The sequence below is a fragment of the Bactrocera dorsalis genome, chromosome 2 (genome assembly GCF_023373825.1).
Source record: "Bactrocera dorsalis isolate Fly_Bdor chromosome 2, ASM2337382v1, whole genome shotgun sequence".
NCBI classification, from domain to species: domain Eukaryota; kingdom Metazoa; phylum Arthropoda; class Insecta; order Diptera; family Tephritidae; genus Bactrocera; species Bactrocera dorsalis.
In genome coordinates, this window is record NC_064304.1 from 36,898,960 (window position 1) to 36,923,826 (window position 24,867).

The 24,867-nt window shown below is 40.4% G+C and overlaps 4 protein-coding genes across 8 annotated transcripts; 2 read left to right on the plus strand and 2 right to left on the minus strand.

Annotated features, from left to right (window-relative positions):
- Nucleotides 1–215: 215 nt before the first annotated feature.
- LOC105226365 (uncharacterized) lies at nucleotides 216–1,192 on the minus strand. The gene is made up of 2 exons (XM_011205219.4): nucleotides 1,063–1,192; nucleotides 216–1,005 (listed from the first exon to the last, which is right to left on the minus strand). The coding sequence occupies exons 1-2, from the start codon at nucleotides 1,144–1,146 to the stop codon at nucleotides 319–321; spliced, it is 771 nt and encodes a 256-aa protein (XP_011203521.2). The 5' UTR covers nucleotides 1,147–1,192; the 3' UTR covers nucleotides 216–318.
- A 152-nt stretch (nucleotides 1,193–1,344) lies between these two features.
- Nucleotides 1,345–2,367, plus strand: LOC105226364 (uncharacterized). Its single transcript, XM_011205218.4, has 2 exons — nucleotides 1,345–1,511; nucleotides 1,577–2,367. Exons 1-2 carry the CDS (start codon nucleotides 1,461–1,463, stop codon nucleotides 2,258–2,260), a joined length of 735 nt encoding a protein of 244 aa, XP_011203520.2. The 5' UTR covers nucleotides 1,345–1,460; the 3' UTR covers nucleotides 2,261–2,367.
- A 2,019-nt stretch (nucleotides 2,368–4,386) lies between these two features.
- On the plus strand, nucleotides 4,387–5,696 carry LOC105226363 (uncharacterized). The gene is made up of 2 exons (XM_011205217.4): nucleotides 4,387–4,529; nucleotides 4,603–5,696. Exons 1-2 carry the CDS (start codon nucleotides 4,479–4,481, stop codon nucleotides 5,605–5,607), a joined length of 1,056 nt encoding a protein of 351 aa, XP_011203519.2. The 5' UTR covers nucleotides 4,387–4,478; the 3' UTR covers nucleotides 5,608–5,696.
- Nucleotides 5,697–8,661: 2,965 nt separating this feature from the next.
- On the minus strand, nucleotides 8,662–24,609 carry LOC105226362 (uncharacterized). Of its 5 annotated transcripts, none has more exons than XM_011205214.4 (15): nucleotides 24,472–24,609; nucleotides 16,019–16,702; nucleotides 15,478–15,770; nucleotides 14,860–15,186; nucleotides 14,627–14,790; nucleotides 14,191–14,477; nucleotides 13,974–14,130; nucleotides 13,708–13,902; nucleotides 12,981–13,310; nucleotides 12,785–12,929; nucleotides 12,480–12,706; nucleotides 12,104–12,422; nucleotides 11,778–12,039; nucleotides 11,263–11,383; nucleotides 8,662–11,191 (listed from the first exon to the last, which is right to left on the minus strand). In XM_011205214.4, exons 2-15 carry the CDS (start codon nucleotides 16,670–16,672, stop codon nucleotides 9,063–9,065), a joined length of 5,610 nt encoding a protein of 1,869 aa, XP_011203516.2. In that variant the 5' UTR covers nucleotides 16,673–16,702; nucleotides 24,472–24,609; the 3' UTR covers nucleotides 8,662–9,062. The 5 variants fall into 5 exon arrangements, with proteins under 5 accessions (XP_011203516.2, XP_011203517.2, XP_011203515.2 ...); XM_011205215.4 differs by having other exon boundaries at nucleotides 16,019–16,697; nucleotides 24,431–24,586; XM_011205213.4 differs by having other exon boundaries at nucleotides 24,431–24,586.
- Nucleotides 24,610–24,867: the final 258 nt, after the last annotated feature.

Below are 24,867 nucleotides of genomic sequence, written 5' to 3' on the forward strand. Positions count from 1 at the left end.
ACGAGTTTTCTAGAGAAAGGTTCTGCGAAAGATTTATGGTCCTTTGCGCGTTGGCCAGGGCGAATTTCGCATACGTATTCGAAACTACTCAACGCTGAACTTTGGTCTCATTGTAAGTAAAAAAAATCATCTATGTTTTGACATACTATTATTCCCGATGTGAGACCAAATAATTAAAACTAAAAAACGAATAATAATAGAAATGATAATGCGCATTTTACAGCTTCCACACGGCTCGTCAATGCCAGCCGAAATGAAAATACCGAATCTTTATTTTTCAAAGAAAATTTTAAAAGTATTTTCGAATCAATTAGCATTCTAACAATTGCTTAACTCTTCATCAATGAGCTTACCAACAGCATTCACTAGTTCGCCAACACAAAAGAGTGCTTGTGCCTCGCTCTCCTGAGAAAGTTGACGTGTACGTGACAATAGCTGAGCAACACTATCCAACTCCTTTGAAACCTGCTTATTCCAAACAGTCATCCGCTCGACAAAGCAACTCGTAGTCGAAGCAAAATTCTGTGGCGCATCTTCAGTCGAAGCGGAACGCGACAACAACACGTGACACGCTTTTGGCAAATTGACAACTTCCTCGATTAAATTCTCTATTGTCGAAATGGTTTGTTCCGCATCGAATTTGTAAGTCAGCAACACAGCGTTGAGGTCTTCGGTGCAATTGCTAAGTTGCGCGTCGATGCTCGCACGAAGATCCGCTACAGTCAGCGTGGTGTTGCAGCTTTCGTGACTTAGCTTACGACTGGCTTGAAAAATCGGCAGAGCCAGCTGCTCCAATGCGTTGGTGATGAGCGTTTCGATGCTACCATGTAGAATATTAGCAGTACGTTCCAGCTTTCGGTTCACTTGCAGTGCGATCTCATCGGCGATGGAGGCAACGTTGAAGGCCAGGTTTTCAATTGCGGCGGTGACCGGACCATTGGCGCTGTTGTCCGATCCTTCAGCTGTTGAGGATATAGTTTGAAGCGCATCCACAGCGAGCGCGAACTGTAGAGATAGACGTAAATATTATTTATTTAAAATTGTATTGACTTTAAAGCTCACCTTGGCGCCGGAAGTGGAGAGTATGACAAAGAATAGGTAGTGGTAACGCATTTTGACCGTTTCGTGTGAATCACCGAATGACATTAAACATAAATGTTCGGTGCTGCGTCGATGATGGCATCATCACATTGAAGATCATAACGAATGATTGATAAGAGGCCTTCAAAACAAAACAAAGTAACATGCAGATAACATTTTTATCTCTCCGATCAGCGAGATAAGTGAAGCTATCACAACAATTTGCTTAATTAGGTTCCAAAAATTTGGCCAAAACAATTTACGCAATCAATTAGTTTCATAATTAATTCGAGGCACTTTGAAAGAAACACTTGAGCTTATTGATTTTCGGAAAGCATTGCAAGAAACACAAGTGAATAAACTGCGTGCTAGAATATAACATGGAGCTCAGCGTGGTTTTGCTGTTTCTACACTTTGGTGCAACTCTGATCGTAAGTTCACACTGCTCTAAACCAGGAAATCTCATTTAACTGTTTCCTTTTCATCTCGCATTCAGCTGCTAACACAAGCTCTACCCTACAGCCCATGGCTGGCATCGCAGCATCACGGTCCACTTTACGAAGGTGTGAAGTTGCTCGTTGCGGATGCCGAGTTTCAGGCGGAGTTGACTTGGAATGAAACCGAATTTCAGCTGCTTGAAGCTGTGACTGCTATTGGTTTCACCCAGACTGAACTCGATGCCTATGAACCTTTAATAGAGGAACGTCTTAACGCTAGATTACTCGCTACGCGTTCCAAGAGCCTTTATCAACACTGTTATTTGCAACACAATTATGTCATAGCAAATTTTGAGCAAGAACTTACGTTTAAACTACAGAGTTGCAGAGCAATGTTGACAAAAAATTTAGCTGCTTTGCAGAATGAGTCCAATATTGAGCTCAATTTTATACGTGGTGCTGCAGTGGAAGCTCGAAATGTCCTTAACGTTTGTAATGTGGCTGAGTTGAGAGGTCGAGAGAGCAATAGAGATATCTCTGGCATTACCATGTGTGTGCTCAGTCGGATTGGTGCGCTTGATCAGCGTCTTTCGGCGGCTTCTGAAAACTTTTTAGATCTGCTTGCCACTGAGAATGCGGCGGAAGTTGAAGGCAAGAGCTGCGAGGAGTTCGATGAACTACGTCAGTTATTCGATAGCGTTTATGATGACATCAGTGAGTGTGTGGGAGAAAGAGATGTCTAAATATTAAAATATATATACAGGTACATATATATTTGTGTTAAAGTACACAAACTCAATGTTCTTCGATTTAGATCAGTTGGTATTTTATACAAGTTCGATTTGTTATACTTATATACATAATTTAATGAAAGTAATCGGATTTCAAAAGTAGTAAATATGTTTTTATTAAATTAAGTTGTAAGCTAAGTATAGCTGGTGCTGGGTTTAATGGATCTTATGCGGAAACCAGAGCAAGAATCCACACAAATGTTTAACGTGCTTTTATCTTCGAAAATCTTTCTTTAAATATTTACTATCTGAATTATTATGCCCTTATCTTTCATTCAATGACGATATTCTCTTCTCAACGGAATTTCATCTAAGTAATGGGTGCAGCAATGCATCATTTCAGGCTGGCACACCTCTTGGCAATTTTTTGAATTAACTAGTCTAAGCGACATACTGAATATTCATAACTGTTTCATTCGAAATATCGAATATTTTATTTTTTATGTAAGTTGAAAGCAAAAACGTACCACCGTTAGATCCCCAAGTAACCAATTCATATCTTTTCTGCCAACCATGTGTATTTCACCAAATTACAAGGTGATTCAGATTATCGTAATATCATAAGATTGGTGGTGAACTTGAGTATGCAATGCACGATCTCTATACTAGTGCGAACAAATTTAAAAGTTGCATACATTTAGGCGTCATTGTGGTTGACGTATCACTTGATGGTTTTCAAGTTATTTTGATGTATTAAAAAGATATGTGTTTGTGGCCTAAAGAGAAATGTTGTCTTTGAGCGCCTCGACCTTCGCTGCTTGATTGACGTAAACCTTTCATTTAACATATCCGCAGAGAAAATAATCTAGAGGCGTTAAATCCCATGATTTTGGCGGCCAATTTAATTGAGTAATTTTACGAAATATTAGCGAATCCCCAAACTACGAAACAATGTGTCCATATTTACATGTGAAAATTGGAATTGGTTGGAAATAGATATTGTTCGCGTTGCACAATTTTTGAATTTATGACTCTACCCAATAGCGACAGTTTTGTTTGTTGACGAGGCCGTCAAGTTGGAAATGAGGTTCATCTAAGACGACCGTATTTTTAGCTCCCGAGAACGCCAATTTGCGTAATAATCTTGGCCACTTTCCAAGCGTTTTATCAAAGTAAAACGTGGCATGGTGAAATGGCAAACCTTACTGAGCACGCTGACAAAGCCGTAAGAAAACATGGCCGTGACGAGCTTGCAAAACCACGTAATCCCTATTGGTAGACGCCATATATATTAATATTGTATTTAATTGGTCAGTATTTCTCAAACACAACTCAAAGTCCAAGACATTTACGTCGACATCGCTTCGCTTTATAGGGCTCTTACTTTTTCAAGCCTAGCCATTTTGGCTTTCAAACAAGCAAATTTGCCACATTTGGAACGAAGGGCAACCTGAAGAGATTCCCCAGCTGTGATTTTATCCAAAAAAACAACGGTTTGGTGTGGTTTGTGTGCCGGTGAAACCATCGTTAGATCATTGGCCACCAATACCGTTAGACTTTCTTCTGTTGGGATATGTAAAGTCTAAGGTCTATGCGGACAATTCCGCTTCGATTCAGGCTGGGAGCAAAATATCGCGCGTGTTATTCGGCTAGCTTTTATACTACTGTACGAGTATACTATAATACCTCTACATACTTAGATTGCCCATTGTTAACGGGGATTATAATGATATTGTTTAGAAGAATATTGTAAACATCACTTCTGAATACATCCTTATCGCTAACCAATTTTGATTGCCGCTGAAGTTGCTTACACCCTGAAAGATCTTTGGCCGTGCTGTTCCAAAGTTTTTGTTGTATACTGGGACTTTATTCGTAATCAGTGAGATTCTAAATGTTATGATTAGCAACCGAATGGCTATTAGACTTTCGAAACTTTTCGAGTTATACTCATTTCTTATTTTAACTATATTTGTATCAGATCTGGGTATAGAACCCACGTTTCACAGCGTAATATTCACACACATTAGGAACTCATTTACACCCTTGCTCTTAGATTAACAGAATTATTTAATCGTAGAAATCGCTTTACCGATAAGCAGGCCATAATTTGTTAGATTAAATATGAATCGACAAAAGCCATTTAACGGCCAAACAGCGGAACTATTCATGAAGATACGGACGCATAAAGTCGTTTGTTTATTGTGTACGGTAGAGAAGTTTAAGTAAAATGAATTTTCGAGTCAAAGGGGCCCTTTGCATACTACTGCTTTCTTTAACGGTAAGGACTTTAACGAAAAACCAACAACTTACTCGAAACTCAGTAAATAAATTGCATGGAATTGTTATTGCAGCCCATATTCGCGTACCGAGAGATCAGTGGCATACTCGATAGCGCCGTTGATCTTACACCAGAGGAGATAAATGCTTTGCGGCCACTTTTCTATTACCTGCAAGAGCAATATAATTACATAGTGGATCAAGTACCTCAAGAGGAACTAGATGAGGACGACGCGCAAGTGCAAGATCCACAGTACAAAGCAGCTCAAGCTGAATTGGAGCAATACTTCGATGCTTTCCAACAACAATATACATTTGGTGAAGACAAAAACAAATTCAATTTGTATAATACAACACTGCCGACAGTTGACGAATTGATGGGCTTCGCCAGCATTGATCTTACCGCTGTCGAACTTGCCGAACGCGACGACATTGAGAGTCTGCTTCAGGAGACACTGGACGAGGCACAGCAGCAAATTGACGAAATCATACGAGATTCCCTGCAATTGGAGTCGAATTTAATTAAAATTAATAAACCGAAAATCGTGGGATACATATTTAGAGCGCTAAGGGTGCTGTTCAAGGTAGCGACACGCGGAGCACGCGCCGCCTACTGCACCTACTCGCACATACCGCAATTGAATGCCTCGCTGCAGCACATCTACGAGGGCGCCGACTGTTACAGCTATTCGAAGCGTTTGGTGTTGCGCATTGAGCAAGAGACCATGCACACAGTGAGCACTATTCAGAAGAATGTCTACAGTTTGACTGGTATTTATAAAAAGATCGCCGGTAAGAAGTCTTTACTGGGCAAATTGTCTGTGGTGCTGTTGAATTTGTCGAAAATTGTCGCGAACATTAAGGAGACCTATTTATTGGGTGTCAGCGCGCTTGATAACGCAAGAAATGAGCTACCGAACGCCACGCAAGGCAGTGTGAATTGCAGTCGCGACTTCGTCGGTGGCGTGCCGCAGATGGTGGAAACCGTGGCTAATTTGTCCACTTGCATAATGTTCGTCGATAACACAACCGTGGAATATGACTTCATGAAACCGGAAAATGAACGCGATTTTAGTTGATCGAGAAAATTGTATACCTTTTTGGATTTGTTAAAAGGTTATCACAATAAATATTTTTATCTAGTCGAATGGTGAAATATAGCTGTAGTAACTTGTTTTCGAATTATGAGAAATTTATATTAAGAACCAGTCTTCAACGACTTAACAGTTTGAAAGTGTTCATTTTAGGTTTTGGATGAGCTTTTCTTTAGATTTTTTAACCCTGAACACTTGTTAGGGATCGTTTAACTTGATCTTACGAAATTTAACTCAGTTTGTAAAAAATTTAGTGCAGGATCACAATCTGAATAGAAAGTTTAGAGTAAGAAGATTCGGTCTATTGATCAGTGATTTAGTTGCAAGTGACATAATTTTGTGCAAGGTATAGAACCTCTGATGATATCGAAAGTATCGTAGTACTTAGTGCCTCTGAGATATTACAGATTTGAGATAATGGAAGGCTTTTCCCTACAATTCTTGACTCACACGACTTCTCTGGATCGCAGACGACCTTATTGTGGTAGCAGTTGCTAAACATCTCGATGACCTCCGGAGCAAATGCAACGAGTGCATAAACGGTCTGCGCCAATGGTTCTCCTCAATGAGTTTAGAACTGGCGGAGCAAAAGACCGAAGTCTTGCTCATAAGCACAAGAAAAGTGGAGGAAAGTATATCCCTCACCATAGGGGAGTGCCAGATTCATTCACAGCCACACCTAAAAATATTTAGGAGTAATAGTAGACTCAAGGCTCAAATTTAAGGACCACCTAGAGTACACTGCTGGTAAAGCGAACAAAATCCTGAATGCCTTATCAAGAATGATGGCAAATAAAGGCTGCGTGCGTTCCAGCCGGCGTTTTTTACTCGCAAAGGTAATGAGATCGGTTGTATTATATGCGGCTCCCATATGGATCCAGGCGCTAGGCATCAAAGCATATGCCAGACAAATAAACACAGTGCACAGGCTGTCGGCACTAAGAGTTATCAGTGCTTTCCGAACAATTTCAAGCGATGCTGCGAAGTAATAGCCAGTATGATGCCCATTGACATCCAGGGTGACGAATACGAACGAGTGTACAAATTATCAGAGCCAACTACAGGAGCCAAAAGAAGAGAGAGAGTGAAAAGCTTAACTATATGGCAGCAGCGGTGGCAAACCTCACTCAAAGGACGGTGGACCTACAGACTCATACCGGATATTCATTCCTGGATCGACAGACGACATGGGGACCTGGATTTCCACCTAACCCCAAATATTAAGTGGGCATGGATGCTTTAGAAGCTATCTATACAGATTCCAGCACGACTTTAGTCCGAATTGTCCGTCATGTTCAGAGTGCTGTGAAGACTCTGAGCATGTTTTCTTTTATTGCCCGCGCTTTATAAGTGCAAGGGAAAAACTTAAAACTACACTCGGTGGTAGTTTTACGGTGGAAAATTTGACGACACTCATGTGTCAGTCCACTGAGAACTGGAGAGCTGTCAGCGAAGCGGCAGCCTCAATCATGACAAAACTGAGACATATAGACCAGAGTAGGCGTCCGTCAGTCCGTGCCATAGAAGAGACTTAAATGTCTTATCACTCCCACGAAGTAATACTCTATCAGGTAGTTCCATGGGAGAGTCTGGAGTTGGGACTAGGCTAGGGTTAGCGGATTGAAGTTCCTCACTCCGGCTTTTGATGTTTCCTCATACTTTAAACAAAAAAAAAAAAAAACGACTTCCTTTAGGCAATGAAGGGCTTAAAAAATATTGGGTAGCTCTTTGGGAAGAAATCAGGTATTTTACCAAATCCACTGAGTTGGTGGTTAAAACTGAATCGGTTACCACTCGGCGGCACAATAAATCAAATGACGATCTAAGTGCGGATGTCTGCGGTTTGGCGTTCTTGCGACTTACTTTTCAACCAGCTTATCAACCATATCATTATACGAGGGACAGATCAGCAAAATATTTCGTGTTGAAATCAGTTCTGTTTCAAATTGTCTATTCTCCTCTGTTTTTCTGCACTTTTCGAAAATTTTTACGTTGTACCCTTTTATCTTGACTTTATAACCGTGGCTTTAATATTATTCATCAGTTTTGACAAAATGCTAATTGTCTTTATCGACGCTGGAGAGATCCAGAACAAGGACAAGGTTTTCCTGATAATTACCATTTCATTTACATGGAAAGCAAAATCTGGATAATCTCTAATAACGGGTGATCGAAGTAGTGGTGCTTTTTTGACCCGGCATTCATTATTGGATAATATTCGATGGAATAGACCACGTCCAGCACACAGTGAAGAAAATATCCCAGCCGTAGCAGAGAGTATACACAAAGAACGTGGAGAGTCGATCCGGCGCCCTTCGCAGCAACTCAGACTGGCGTATGGAACGACTTAAATTGTGCCAGAACTGATGCGCTCGACTTTCCTCAGTGGCATAGAGCGATGGTCTCTTAAAAAGTTCAAAAATTCGACGTTTTCGAGCCAAATTTTGTTCAAAGATATAGCCCATTTCTAGCTCAATGGGTATATAAACACACAGAATTGTTGCTGCATTTGGGACGAAGAGTAATCTGAATAGATTCAAGAACTGAACAAACAACGGTTTGATTTGATTTGTAGGCCGACTCATCGGTCCATATTTCTTAAAAATGATGTCAGTGAGCAAGTAACCGTCAATGGCGACCGTTATCGCACAATGATAACTGACTATTTGATACGTGAAATTGAAGCTCATGATCTCGGCGACATTTGGTTTCAACAAAACATACTTGTATATAAAGTCTAAAGTCTATGCGGGCAATCTCGCTTCGATTCAGGCCTTCAAGCAAAACATCCTACGTGCCATTGGCCAGTTACCAGTCGAAATTTTCGAACGAGTCATCAAAAATTGGACTCATCGGATGGACCATCTGAGACGCATCCACAGCTAACTTTTGAAAGATATAATCTTTAAAAAATCAATGCCAAAGAATGTTGTTTCGAATGGTAATAAAGATACCCCACTAAATTTGAAGTTGCTGCGTTTTTTCTTTAAAAAAGTAGGGAACCTCAAAATGGATCACACTTTCGTTATAGGAAAGCCATTTTTCTTAAGTACAGATGTTAAAACATATCTCGCTTTAACTTCTCCGAAACAAACCTCGAGTTCACTGTGCATATCTCCCTCGTTTAGACTTCTAACTTCCGAGATAATTCCCTATAAATAATAGTTAAAGCAACTTTCAAAAGAAAACACCTTTTTTAACACATACATACATATAAAAATCTCTATATATTACAAGTTTTGTTCACATTCGCTTTTGTATCCGTCGGATACATTGATTAATATAGTGCAAATAAAAATCTCCAAATAATCTCAATACAATCGTAGCTTACACACAAAAATAAAATTAAATATATACTGTATATATGTATAATTGTATAAATTAATAAAAATTGAATTTAAATCATATTTGGTTCCATGGACATTCATATGGGCTTTTGACTAGACAATGCTCTCTTTGTGACGTCTTACATATTGTTCACTTTGTGATTTATTTAACGGCTCCAATTGCGGTCGAACGCCAGCCGCATCGTAAATAGAGCTTTGGCGGCTACCACTAGCGCTGTTGTAACCTCTACCGGCTTGCGGTGAAGACTGTGACTTCTGAACACTCTCATGCGTGCTCTGCTTAGCCAATTGTGGCACGGCTATGACATCGGCCATCAATGTTTGGCGGCATAACGCCGATAGTGCTCTATTACCACTCGCTGGTTCGGGTTCTGGTTTAGGTGGTGCATCTTTTCCCTTCTTGACGCCCTTGCCACGTCGGAATTTCGAGGCGAGTGTGGCAAAACCAAGCTTGCTGGATATTTTGCCCGAGCGGCTGACTGAACGTGGCAATGAATCGTAGACACTGCTATCCAGATCAGTACCAGTGTCCGAGTGCGTCGGTGTTTCGGTATAAGAGTCTCCGGTAATAGTGCCTACGCTGAAACTCTTTGGTAAATTGGCTTCTTCGCCAGCCGCTGAACTCATGCTATAGTCACTACGACGGTATTGCTCCCACGTTTCATTGCGTACAATATCGTCGCGTCGTTTCACTTGCGGTTCCGGTGTTTCGGCTTGGAGATGTGCGCCGTTGCCCTGCAGAAACTCCTCCTTTGCTTTCTGCAAACGCAATGCGCGTTCGGAAAGTGGTGTACGGGGAGTATCTTGTGTTATCAGATGTAACGGTGTTGTCGGCTCAGAACTGTGCGGTACAGGGAAGTCGAATTGCAGTGGCTGCATGCTAGTGGGTGTCAACGATTTGCGTTCGAGTTTACGTGCAATGCGCGGTAATGTATTGTCAAATCTATCGGCTGCGAAAATTTGTGGTGATACCTCACCGATAGAGGTTCCCGAATGCGTTTTGGCAATTTTCGTCTCGATTTTCTTGATTGTGCCACTTTGCGATTTCGAGAAAGGTATGTAATAATGTGACTTTTCGGTATTCTTTTTGAAACGATGCTCTTTACGCACCTCTGTGGGGCTGCTACCAGCAACATTTGCGACAAACGAACCAAACTTTGCGGGACTTGCCGATTCACGCATGAGGCTAGCACAGCTTTTGTTGATAACGCGAAAACTGTCGGACGCAAGTGGTGGACGCGCGTCCTTAGACTGTTTTCCAGCTGCTGTTACGAGCTTTTCGGCACTGTGACATTTGCGCTCATCCTCGTAATCATACTCACCGCGACGCACGTCGCCCTGACTCAGAGACCTGCAAGTCGAATTGGAACGCTTGGGTGTTAGACTACCAACTTCCGTCGGTGTTTCAGAGTCAACTAAGTCCGCAGCCTCCAGCGTCGTGGGCTCTGCCTCTGACAATGATGCTTCGGTCGGCGCTTCTCCTTCCTCAGTTGACGTTGTAACGAGTTCTCGTTCAATAACCGTGATCCCACCTATTGCATTTGGTTCAGGGATTGCAGTAAATAGTTTTCGTTTGGTTTTCACAAAAACATTTTCATTTTGGTTAAAATTCACATTATCTGACATATCATTTTCATCAACGACTAGTGGCCGTCTCGGTATCACTGTTGCGTTGGCTATCAGACACTTTTCGCTGCCACTTTTCGGCCGGAAAGTGTTAGTTTCAGAAAAACAACGTTCCATGCCCACTACATTCTCGCATTGCTCAATAGGGTGACCCGGTTTCACCTTCAACACGTAGACAACATCATCGCCACCAGTCTCTTCATTTCTGCGGTAATCTTCATCGAATGAGCGCTGTTTAAGGCGAAAATTCTTACGCTTTATGCGTCGTGGTGTCTCCAAAACACTGTGCGTATCCGCGTCACTGCTATCGCTCTCGGTTTTACTGTTCTGTCGCGAACCGGTTTTACGCAGCCGTAATTTCTTTTTACTAACTACGCCATTGCCGCCATTACCGTTAGCGTTTTGTGTACGTTGTGTTAGTTTGGGTATGTCGGTATCATCATTTTCCGGGTGTGAAGCACTCCATTCATCCGTTGCCTCCAGTGTGGTTGAAATGTGATCCTTCGTTGTGTCGCTTGTAGCCATATTTTGTACGTCCACTGTGGTGATACTAATATCCGGCACGATGTCTCGTGGGTAAGGAGTTGAACCGCCATCTGTGAAATTTTTACGCGGCAAATGAATTAAGTTTATTGAGTTTGATGTCGGGAAAAATGTATGTACTTACGTATACTTCGCCTTAACAGCGACAGTGATTCGTTTAGGCCCTTCAACTCCTCGTTATATTCGTTATTGCGCTCCTCCATTATTTCCTGGCAACAAGCCTCATCTAGCGGGTACTTTTCGCACTAGAAAAGGAGTGTGCAATAAATAAGGGTCAGTGATTGATAAATCAAAAATCATTTTTATGAATTTTTTATCTTTAATATCTCACGTGGTCATAAATCATTCCGATCTCTAGATGTACTATATTTTTTCTAGTTTGGCAATTAAGTTAGTCCTTTTGTAACACTCATTCAATGAATCATACATTACATTAGTAATCTGTCAGTCGATGGTAGAATCACAAATACTCAGAGAAATTCAAACAAAGTTCTGAAATCTCAGAAGCTATCTAAAGCTTAGTTTCGTCCGAACACTATTTCTTCTTTAATAAGGATCATTTTTCTTCTATATATTCCAATTTTATGTTCTGCAACAACCGTTCTTAACAAGAACACAGAATATAGTTTTTGAACTCACCAGGTCGGTAATTCTGCTTAACTCGCTTTGTACGTCCGATATAGCATTCAAAACGTTCGGCTTCATCAGATTATCTGAATAATACGGATAGATGTTGCGTATGTAGGTAAGCATCGTCTCGCATTGGCGCAATTCGGCGTTCTGACACAATTCTGCGGAGGAAGACTTGAGTTTAGCGAAGTTCTCTTCAGTACGCTGGAGCACAGAGAGTAGTGGTGCCAAATTGGTGTGTGATTCAAAACTTTGAACTCGCCGCGTATTGCTGTGGATAAGTAAGTTTTGTTTTTTATTTTCTATACATTTCTTCCATCACAATCTTCGGTTACCAATAATCACTGCAAGCGCCTTCTTCGTATTTATAAATTGGTGTCTGTTGCTCCACAAATGTATGTGCGGTCACCAGCGGTGATGCGGTCTCCTCAATGTGATCCTCAACTTCGACCATAACCGCTTCGGGTTCTTCGTATTTCTTGTACTCATGCTCATCAATCACATCCGAACTGCAATGATTATCCATCTCTTTCAGATCATTCACATCATTCAGCGACAAACTGGAAGCTTGCTGCGAGATCGCCGGTAGTGTGGCATTATTTTGCACAATGCTATCCAATGAAAATGAACGTCCAAGTGTTGGGGTGTTGTCGTCTGCGTAGTAAACCGTAATAAGGATGTGTAAATTTGTGTTAGTGGTGCATTTCTTACTTGCGTTAGACTCCTTCGTGATGCGATCTACCACAATTGGACGATAGCCTGGATGCAGTAATGCGAATGTGGATGACTCCGGTCCAATGCCACGTGCCTTCTCCCATTCATACAGTTTACGTGTGAACTTCCGCGAAATGCCCTCGAATTTCATGACACCCTCTGAGGTCTTCACTTCGATCTTTTTGGCGGGATGATCGGTCACGATCGCTTTGAGTTTGGCTAATCTGCAAGTGAGCGAGAGAGAGAGAGCGTGTGAGTGAATATGTAAAAAAAAAAGAGGGTAAAACAACGTGTGTACTCACTTTTCTAGTTTATCTTTCTCATGCGGCTTACTCTCCACAGTTTTCTTTATACTATCAGTGAGTTTACTGGAACGTTTTATGGAATCTTGACCGCTCGGTACATGACATGCACCACTCCCGCTTTGTTTCAGCTTATTCCATTGTTCTGTAGGCACAGTGTTTTAGAAGTCATTTGAAGTATAAGTTATAAGCTTACCCAATTTCTTTTGGAAATCCTCTGGTAAGTCCTTTTGATCAGGGAGCGGTGTTAAACCTTGACCCTCTAATTTCAATTGCCCTGTCTTCCAAAGATTCCAATCAATCTTGGGCTTTGCATCGGCCGGCCCCTCACGCACCGGTGAGGTGGGCGAAATTTGTGTCGGATGTGTTCCGCCAATTGATATTTGCTTTTTCACACGCCATTTTCGTAATTTCTTCTTAAAATCGGGTGTGAGATTTTCTTCCAGAAGTTTGGCAGACAGATTATTGTTGAAGACTGGATGCTGTGGATGCTCCTCCGGTTTGGGTGGTGTAATTAAGGCTATCGCTATAATGTGAAAAAGTTTAACAAAAATAAAAAAATATGATAAGAGAACCAATAAAAAATTCAAGTTTTACTAAATGATCATCGCAAATTATTTTCTGGGTGTGACAAAGGTGGCCACTTTTCAAGACTTCGATTAAAAGTGAAATGAAAGTCATCCATGAATCGAAAAAGCGCCCATATGTACTAAAACTCCATATGAATTTTAATAACAAATAGTTTAGGAAACGTCGATCTTTTTTTTTCAAGATTAATGTTTATTTTTTGAGGTAATATTTGATCCTCGGGATACCGCATGATTTTGGCATGTATTTTATTTTACTCACCTCAGAACTGTCAAAGTTTGACGTTTGCAACTACACACAGAGACAATTTTTTATGTTAAATGCCATCAACTCACCTCTGCACGCATTAGTGTTCATCTTCATTTTATCCCATTCCCGACGTTTTGCCTCAAATTCCACATCGAATTTGGCGCGTAACATCTGGTACCGTTGATTAATTTCATTTGTCTCATCGATATACGATTTATGCGATGTCAAATGATTGGGTGTGGTGGGTTCGGAAAAGTCACCACTCGATAAATCTTCACTTTCTGCAAGAAAATCGAAAAGTGAAATAATTATATTAACATGGGTGCTATAAAAATTGATTGAGTGTACGTACCAAATTCACAAAAGAATTCCGAGTGACGCGAAGGACTGCTGGGCACCGACGAATTACCCGGCGAACCAATTTTCTTCGCGCGATTTAATGATTGTGTGCCATCTTTGGGGCTTTTCAGTGAGTAAGGTGAGTAAGAAAAATCCGAATCGGTAAGGTCCTGTAATACAAATGCTGAGAATAGCTTGTTGTTGCCGGAACTCAATAAATTTCAAGGTACCTGCTTGAGGTTAAGGTTCAAAGGACTTGGTGGTGGCTTCGTGCGACGTTGTGTTGTGCCTTTCAAATCGGCAACAACATTCTCTGGCAGTACCTCAAAATCGGGAAGATTCTTATTTCTACGCAAAGATTTGATCGATGAAGATTTCTTGGCCATAAGCGCTCTCATATTGCTATCACTTTTTGAAGAGCGGCTCAGCGCGTCAATGTCATCGGGTTTTGCATGTTCCAACAGTGACGTTGCATTATCATCAATCACGCGGCTATCGCTCTTCGTGGAGTCTCTTCCTGCAAGTTGAAAATAATCATATTTGTAAATCTTCTTCAGTATAAATACATATACTTCTTTTGTTTATGAGAAATGAAAAGACAAATAAGAATATTGAAAATAAATAGAATATTGAAATCAATCATCAACAAAACAGTAAACAAATTACTCAGTGTGCTGCGGCAACTGCTATCAATGTCGTCCATTGAACTCGCCGAACTGATAGTGCCCGGCGTGCCAGTCTCGCTCAACAAATGTCCGGACGATGAGCTCAAGATGCTATCAGCCGAACTGCCACCACCTGTACCGGGCAACGAGGGCACACGCAAATATCTGTGTTTATTAGATGTAGTTACAGTTAGTGCGTGTATATAGGTTACATTTCGGATGCCATAATCTCACCTTGCCACCTCAGTATTGACGGGCGTTAGACCCACTGCTGCAGACGCATGTTCCTTGGGTACCACGTTGTATACGATAACACCACTGCTGCCAACACCTTCGGCCAGTGCTGGCACATTGGCGCGCTCCCACTTGAATGCCGCCTTGACCTTCGTCCACTTCGACACCTTCGATTTGCCCTCACTGTAGGTGCTTTGACGGCGCAGCATATGCGGCAATGCGCTGGAACTTTTCGAATCGCGCTCATGGTCCGCGCGTACGGCCAATGTTGCAGCAGATGAGCATGCCACATCGTCGATCATCATTGATTTGCTGCGCTCACGTTGTCTGTGAATAAAGGTAGTAGTAAATAAGCAACAAAAAATGAGAAAAAAGCTCGCCAAACAAACACCTGTAAACATGGAGAGAGCAGGCAGAAACAAGCAAGCGAGAAAGAGTAAACAACCAAGCCAGAAAAAGCAAGCAAGCATTGAAGCGAGAAAGCGCTAACAAACGAGCGGGTACTCGCGAGTAAGCGTAGAAGACGCGCTCACACTCACTGTTGCTCACGAGCACTCGATGGCGCTCGCTTAACTCTCAACAGGTGTTTGCCATCAGTACACTTTTTTGAATACTTACTGTTTGAGAGCGCCACGTTTTATCGATGAGGGATTGCTGCCGCCGCCGCCGAAAGCGCTGAAACTGCTAAAACTGAGCGATGTAGGGGCCGGTGTGGTGGGCGCTGGCGTTGTCGCCGTTTCGCCTAACATGGATTCGACGAGCGCGATCGATTCCTCCAAATCGGCTTCGGTCTCGGAGTATTGCTCTTGCTCGTGCTCGTGCTGTTGCTGCAAATTTTGTTTTTGTTGCTGCTGTTGTTGTTGGCGCAATTGTTGTTGCCGTCTACTACGCACCTCTTTGGCAGTCTGCATCTGCGATGTGGTTTGTAGGTCGAATTCGTACGGCGCGCGCGGCATGAAAAATGTGGAAGAAAAGCAAGAAAATTGCGCGCGTGAGTGTGTTAGTCTATTTATTTATGTACTTTATTTGCTGTGTTTATTTGTGCCGCTTTGCTGTTGGGTTTCCCATTTGTATTTATGTATATTTATATTTTTAAATATTTTTTTTTGTGGCTCAATTTTTTTTGTTTTTTTTTTGTTTTTGATACACTTGATCTCACCTTTTCGTTAAGTAGATTCACGTAATTGAGGCACTCCCGCTGCCGTCGCCATTTCGCCGCCTCATCGATATATTTATCCCACAATGCGTAGAGGCGGGATAGTTGCTCCACCGCGCCATGCGCTGCCAACAGCGCAGCCAAGCTGCTGCCCAAGCGACCCTGCAGCGGCTCGATGAATTGGCTGCACTCCTGGCGCATGTGTTGACAGTAGGCGCAGCGCGTTGGCTCCACATCGTGTCGTTCATAAGGCGCTTGTTGTTGTTGTTGCTGCTGCTGTTGCAATTGCAGCGTGTGTGGTTGTAATTGTTGTTGCTGTTGCTGCTTGTTCGCCGCCTCATGCGCCGCCTTACAATCGTTGGCGATGATCTTGTAGAGTGTTTTGTAAAATTCCTCCTCGCTTTCGACATAATTGAAGAGCGTGTGGTAGCCAGCTGGCAGCTCTTCTTTGTTTTTGGTTGGAAATTGGAAAATATTATCCGTTTGACGTGGATCTGGTGGCGGTGATGGCAACGTTTCATACACATACTGGCCGGAAATGCGGCGCGACGGAGACTTGGTTGCGTTTGTTTGTGGTTGTGTTGGTGTAATGTGTGTACCGGCGGCCGTAAGGGGCAGGGAACGTGCCGATAACGGACGTTCGGGCAGTTTGTCCATTATTTGCGGTTATTACACTGATTAACTGTACTGGAAATGAAAATAAATTGCGATAATGGTAAATTTACAGATACACACATAAATGCAACCACATATATTTGACATATATGTATGTACATGTACATATATATACATATCGAAACAACGTATCATCAAGAAAATTGAAAATCGTTGTCAGATACAATAACCAATATATAACCATTTTATAAGGAAAATATGAGTGTATGATAACCAATATATAACCCTTTTATAACCAAAACTCAAATTTTGTTTCAATATTAGTGCTTTGCATTATCGCTTTATATATGTTTGTACATAAGGGTATTTCATAATTTTCATATTTATAAACATCGATTCAACACTTCATGCAGCATCCTTCAGTTTTAATAGCACAAAATAATGCCAAGTAAATTTTTCGCAATTTCTCTAATATTCGTTTAAAGTATAAACATTGCCGCATTGCTTTATACACAGCTATGTATATATACATATGTATATATCTACACACAAATATTTGCTTATAAAAACGAGTGTTTTGTTTACTTTAGCCGTCGTATGCGGCGAAATTGTAACAAGTGCGTTGTGTTAGGTTCCGAAGTTGGGCCACTCGCCCTCAATAATATTCAATGGAAATTGTGAATTTCATCAGTCTAATAACTAGCGTGATTTATTTGCGTTTTGCCACTTTGATATCATAAAAATAGGCGAAATTTGGAATTATTTATAATAAACTAGTTGTAAAGTTGTTAGAAAAATATTACTCATACGCTCTGTCGACTATGATACTTACATATGTGTGTGGTACACACGTAAATCTATACACGCAAATACATATATATGTATGTGTACATATACGCATAAATGCAAACTTTTTTGTCAGTTGCTAGTCTCTGAGATCTTTCTGGCCTAGAGCATAACGTGGGAGAACTGCTGAACTACTTGCCCTTACCAAAGTTCATGTTGTCCCTATTGTAGAAGTTCTTACTGACCACTGTCCTATTGGCATCCACGCAGTAAAGCTAAAAATTCATTCAGAGGCAAACTGTTAAAGCTTTCAGATTTTGCAAGACTGAGGTGGAAACATCTCGGCAGTCATAACTTCGGCAAACCAGGAAACATAACCGAAACTGATATTAGCCACCTCAAAAAACTTGTGATCGGCTCAAAGCACTTCGTCGGTTTATGAGGGTGTTTAGGTTTAATGTTATAGGTACTACAATGGGCCGGCTATAAGCTGTCCAAGTGAGTTTCCTGTTGAGTTGAGTTGAGTTTTCTATCTTAATCTAACCTAACCTAATAATTCGTTGTTGATATTGTTGTTGTAGCGATAGAGAAAGAAAAACTTCCGCAAATTGACATTCCTTGGCGATTAAAAATGCGTGTCGTGCGAAGTCTTAGTGAATTTTGGCTTTATTTAGAGTGCTTTGAATTAAAAATATCTATATTTACACACTTTGCTTTGGTCCTAGAAGTACGAATCTTAATCGATTACGGTGCGCCGTTCTTAACAACTTTCCCAATATTATTTGTTGCTATGAAGTTTGTCGCTTCTGCGCGACTGCTCTTTTCAGATCCAACAGACGGTCTAATTTTTCAGAGTTTAGCTCCGAATTAAGAGTTTATCCTTAGGATGTGCTCGTACTAGCTGATTCCCTTCCAATCGCACTAAACACATAGCCGTCATCATCATCATCAGCTTCAGCAATTGTTCGATTATGTTGTGGTCAGACTTGACGATTTCCATTATTTTATCGATATTCCCGACAATTGGCTTTCCAAAGCGAGTGAGAATATTGCTTATAGAAATAATTATTTGGTAATTGACAAAAGAGTTATTAACTTTATAACAATGAGTATCTTCTTTTATCTAGCCTCAAGTAGACAAACTAATTTGATCATGAAAACTGCCTCTTGCTCAGAATCTGTTAAATACCTGAGGCAGTCTTATTCGCTACTAGTTCAACATAAATTCTTCACATGAAGTTGTTTGCTGTGCCATGAGAAATAAGGTACTTGTTTACCTGAAATCTGTGCCAAATGTCGTATCAGAATAATTACTAGTATTTGGTATATGCTTGTCTTTCTGAAGTATATGTATAAAGTGTATTCGGCGATTTTAACGATGAGTGAAATTTTTCTACAAGGAAATTTGTGTGCGGAATGAAATTTCTGGCCCCGAAACATTCCGAATGTTGGAAAAGGTCTTCGGGGATAATTTTTTGTCGCGAGCAAATGTTTTCGATTAATAGAAATTATTCAAAATAGGTCGAGAGAAGGCGGTGACGATGAACCACGTCCAAGACGGCCGTCAACATCAACTGAAGATTAACACGTTAATAAAATAGAAGAATTGATGCTTCAGAATCGAGGATTAATAGTCTGAGTTCTTTCTGGTATCGTTAGAATGTCGGAACGATCAATGAAAACCATTTTGAAAGATCATTAGGGCCTAAGATAAGTGAAAGCGATTGGTTCCATAATCACTCAATTTTTTGAAAAAAAAAACAGCGTCGCGTTAACGTCTGGGAAGCAACGCTTTCCGACAATAAGGATGTCATGAAACATATTATTACTAGCGATGAGGCTTGGATCTATGCCTACCACCCGGAAACAGACGACCCGAAGACGCAAACACCACATCAAAGCAGGTCAAAAATCAACATGATGTTGTTAGTTTTCTACCATTATTGAAATGTGGTGCAACCCGAATTCATTTCGACCGGCCAGACTGTCAACAAGGAGTATTTGAGTGTATTTGAGTGTTATGCGTCGTTTGCGCTAAGATATTCGTAAAAAGAGGCCGGAATTATGAGCCGGCAACTCTTGATTTTTTCACCATGATAATGAACTGTTGCATACTGCATTGGTTTGTTTTGACATTTTGTCCGAATTTTCAACCAATAACGAGCATCAAGCACCGTATTCACGTGATTTAGCTTTTGACATTAAACGTGAATCGCTACGCTCTTTGAAAGCTATTCCGGAAATTGACTTTAACAACAAGTGTATTGGGGCCAAGGAAGATTACTTTGAGGGAACGATATAGATTTTGAAGAACAAATTAATAATTTTTAAATTACGAACAAAGTCTTACTATATTTTTCTCATAGCAGTATATATGTATGTAGTTAAATGTATGTATATAAATTACTACATCATAAAAGCTTACATCCATTCATGCACTTCTCAATTTCATATAACATATATAACACTGTATATATATACATACATACATACATCTTCATACATACAAGTATAAGCACTCCTGCGTGCCCCACATTTCTTCCATAATTTCTTTTTAATCCCGTTCTAGACTTAAGTTACTTAAACCTGAGAAGAATATACCTTTAATATCACAATAATATAAAATATATGACATACGATAATTAATGTTGCCTTAAACATTATTTTCACACCTTGTAAAGTGGAACAGCGACGGTGCTATAACGTCACGACGACCGAGTTTCAGCGCTACGCGGGGAAATGGGGGCAAGCACAGTCTACAAAATGCATATACATATGTGTGTGTGCGTTTATGTGCCTAATACGAAAGGAATCAGCGTGAGTGCGATATCTCAGGCGAAACTCTTAAATCGAAAATTGAACATGCAGCGTTCGAATACACTAAGTTGATTCAGATTTTAAGTATACGCATATCTACATATATGTACATATACTCGTATATGAGTGTGTATGTCTATAGATTTGCTATAGATTTCTACATGCGTCTAGGCGCACACCTAATAAGAAATTAAGAACGTGAAAGTTTATTGTCTTAAGGCCATACAAGTTTATCCGAAAAGTAAAAGGACTGAGTCAATTTAAAAAAAAAAGTTATTGAAACAAAAACTTTGGCCACACGAGTCACCTTGTCGGTGTTTGTCGAAGTCGCAGCTCTCCCAACACGCTCTTTATCAGCGACCTCTTCCTGGCCAACACACCACTTCTTGCTAAAGCAAAATATGGGTAAGCCTGTTTGATTATATCAAACGTCTCTGTCGCAGATTTACCGACTTTCATACCGAATTTAATCGCGTACCTCTGCTCTAACGAAAGCTGCATTTTCGGCTTGCAAGCCGCACAGAAATACGTCGCGCGAAAATGTTTGTCCTGACTCTCCAGGTGGTCGGAGACAGCTGGCCAGCCGCTCGTCCGTTAGCTGGGAACGCCTTCTACCGAATCCACTCAGTACGCATACGCCCCGAAGTGCAGTCACGTCGGAAGAAAATCAGTCCTATTACTTTCCGGACAAACCCTGTATAGTAAAATAAAACATTCACCTTGCAGTTTCAACAAATACTGTTTATATGACAGATCCTGCCTTAAATCCCGCTTTAAGTCTGAGTACTTCTTGGCCTGATCAGCCTCTGTCAAAACATTATCTAAAAGCATTGTCCAAAGGCCTCATAAGAGGAACAAGGTGAAAGGAAAGCTTTATCGTCGCAGTTTACAGCAGCTGCTTAAATCGGTACACCTTAGTGGTGCGTTGCGATTTTTACAATGGATAAAAATATCGAACAAAGAATTTGTCTAAATTCTTGTATTTCTAACCGAATGCGAGTGCGGAATCATTGGAATAGGCTTACGCTGATTCAGTTCTATCAAATACACAAGCCTACGAGTGGTAGCAAGCCTTCAAAGACGGTCGAGAGATCGTTTAAAACATGCCTCGTTCTGAACAACTTAAAATATTAAAAAAGTAAGAGATATGGTACTGACGGTTGTCAGGCAAGCGTTAGTGAGATGGCAAGAGACTTCGACATCTCTCGCGAATTCGTTCGTCCTAATAAAGCTTTTTTTCAAAAAGAGTACCGTAAACATGTTTTTTTGGACATGCTTGATCGTGCGAATTCCGATCCCACATTCATGGAGACTTTTTTAACTTTATCTTTGAAAAAGTCAATGAAATTGTGGAATAGATTGACCAGGACCATCACGTATGTAGCTAAGGAACTTAACATTCAACATCAAAAGGGTTTGAACCATATAAAAAAGGCTGGCTACAAAAAGAAGCTCGATGTATTGGATCAAATACGGCAATAATGTGCGAAAAACATCAGGGTACAAGCGTGGTGAAGCTCAACAAATAGTCGCAAAACCCGGATTGACGCCACGAAAGGTTGTTTGGTGGGACTAGAAGGGAATCTTTCACTATAAGCTCCTCCAGCCTGGTCGAACGATTGTTTCTACATCTCACTGTCAACAACTGATGAGATTGAAGCAAACAATCGAAAAATGGCCAAAACTGATCAACAGAAAGGGCTTCGTCTTCCAGCAGGACAACGCTAGACCACACACATCTTTGATGACTCGGCAAAAACTGGATGAGCTTGGCTGGGAAGTCTTGATGCATCCACCATGTAACTTTGAACTTGCACCATCGAAATACCATTTGTTTCACTTTATGCAGAACTCCCTTATTGGAGTAAAGTTGGCTTCAAGAGAAGTCTGTGAAAAATAAGTTGAAGTTTGATTAGAAATACGAAAATACTTTTTCGACTACCCTACATACGCCTTAGTCCAAAGCCCATATTTTGGCTACAAGGTACACACATGCATAAATATTCCTCATGAATATGGAGTGTGGCGGTGGTGGAGGCCAAAAGGCCTCATCGTGAACTGGAAAGGTGTTGCGAAAATGCGTTGTGCAAGTGTGTTTATATTGAACGTCGCGGACCAGAGTGGCTTGCCGTTACATTAACGTTCGCTAACAAATTGCGGCGAAGAAAGAAAAACCAAAATAAACACGTAGCGCGTCCAGTACAAAATATAAATATGTATGCATATATGGAAATATGTGCATTTGTATGTAAGCAGTGTATGAAAAAGGCAAAAACTCTCTATGTACATACATATGTATGTATGTATGTTTGTATGTATTTGGGAAATATTGTCGAAAATATTGAAATACGCTTTGCCTTTGGCATGTGGAAAATGTGATTTCCAAATCGAGCGCTGCTGCCGTCGATCGTGCGTGATTTGGAAATGTTTTGAAATGCAATTCGAATTGAAATGTTTTCGAAAATAAAAATTGCATCGCAGATGAAATGTGTATGACGGAAAGGAAGTCGCTGCAGACGGCGGATGCGTGAATTTTCGGCATTTTGAAGGAAAACGTGTATCGTATAACGGTTGAGTTTACATTTTGCGTCGCGCCAGCGATCGTGTTATTTCCATACATATTTGTATATGTGTGTTTCAATGTATGTAAATGTGTATGTAGGTCTGCATGCATATTTTGACGTTTGCCTTCACAGAACTTTTAGCAAATCAATTTATGATAAATGTGTCTAAATAAGTTGGGGTGTGTGTATGTCTGTGGGTGAGTGCCCACCATGGACCCTGACAGCACAAACGCCCATTTCGAGCACAATGAACTTTTCACTAACGTTGAAATTATTGCGAATTTCGAAACACGCGCTGGCGTTCCGCATGCTGGCGCAAGGAGCGCGGCATTACGCTCGATCACATACTCACATCCATACATACACATATGTATGTACATATGTATATGTATAATAATGTCTATGTGCACCCGCTGTTACAACACTGCTGTGTGCGAAATGTTCACCTTTTTCCAAAACGTTTTTTAATTAAATAATTAAGTTTTTTTATTTGCTGCTGCTTCTACTTCTATGTGTTCTTCTACCCCACTTAACTATGAGGTAATACGTTTTTGAGACCGCTTTCACACTTTCATTCTTTATTCGTGAGTTTTCGCCAATTTATTTTTATTTATTTCGAATTTTTTGTTGTTTTTTTTGTTTCAAACGTTTTTCAACTGCTTGCCACATTCGTGTATACACAATGGCCTACAACAAAAACACACAAGTGTATATGTGTGTATGTATGTATGTATATTTGGTTGTTGGCTGTACAAGCACACACTTTTTGTTTCCACTTTTAGAACAAACCATAAATTCTCTCCATTTAATACAACAACAACAAGTACAAAAATGCCAAGTAGCAGCAGAAATAGCTGAATAATTTCAAAACTGTGTGCACTTTCAGCCAAGGAAAGCACACATACACACACACGCGCGCACTTTTAAATATACATATGTCGCTTTGTGGGTTTGTGAGTGTGTGCTCCATATACATATATTCGATCTTTATGTACTTAGACACGAATGATTATACACAACCGACTTTTTTCACAATATGCCAGGCAATTTCGTTAATTTCCAGCACTCATAATCCCTTCAAAATAATTTTTTGTTTTCGAAAACTTTTTTGAAAACAGTGAAACCTACTCGATAGCCTTCGGAATTCAAAGCTTTCGACTGCAGTGCGAGCGTGTTGTGTAAACGTTTTTTACTGCAAATGATTTTTTCACATTTCACTTTTCAAATTCACTTATTTTGACGATTTTCGGCGAACTTAGTTTTGAAAAAGAATTCAAAAATATTTCAAAATTTTTTCAAAACACTTTTTTACGACTTTCGGCGTTTTTTATTTTTGAAAAAAATAATCAAAATTTTTTTAAAAAAATTTCAAAACTTTTTCAATTTTTTTTTTGTAAATATTTGTTTTATTTTAATTTTGTTTTTCAATTTTTTTTAATAATTTTGTCTTCAAATATTATATTTAATAAAAATAGCATAAACATTTTAATCCATAATTATTTTCTTAGTTTTTCCATCCTAAATATTTAACATTTTTCCATTAACTTTAAATTTTTATTTTAATTTTTCAATTTCACTTCATTACACCGCCGCCCCCTTCACTTCCCCACCCAATTCTGCGCTATATACCCACCGTTGAGGTATATTTGTGTGTGTATGTGCCGTCGTTTTTACCGTTTCAACACCAACAACCGATCCATGCCGTACTATTGCACATCGTCGTGTGTTCTCGCCGTCGCCCAAAACTTTTCTGATCTTTGCAATTTATAATGAAAGTCTTCGCCCTCTATAACTGTAACTGTAAAACAATCTTTGTCTGAGGCTGCGAAAGCTCTCAGCAGCAGCTAAGAGCACTTCGGTTCCACGACCATGCCAAATCCGCTGACAGCGCTATTCCTCGTGCATTTATTTACAAAAATCTCCGTGTGTGTTGCTGTGTGTGTGTGTGTGTTATCGTGATGTCCCAACCGCTTGGGATTGGGTGGTGATTTGCTTAAGCATCTCTCGTCCATTGCTCGGCAATTTCATTTCGCTCATAGCGCTTTGCTAAATTACCGCTGCACGGTGGGA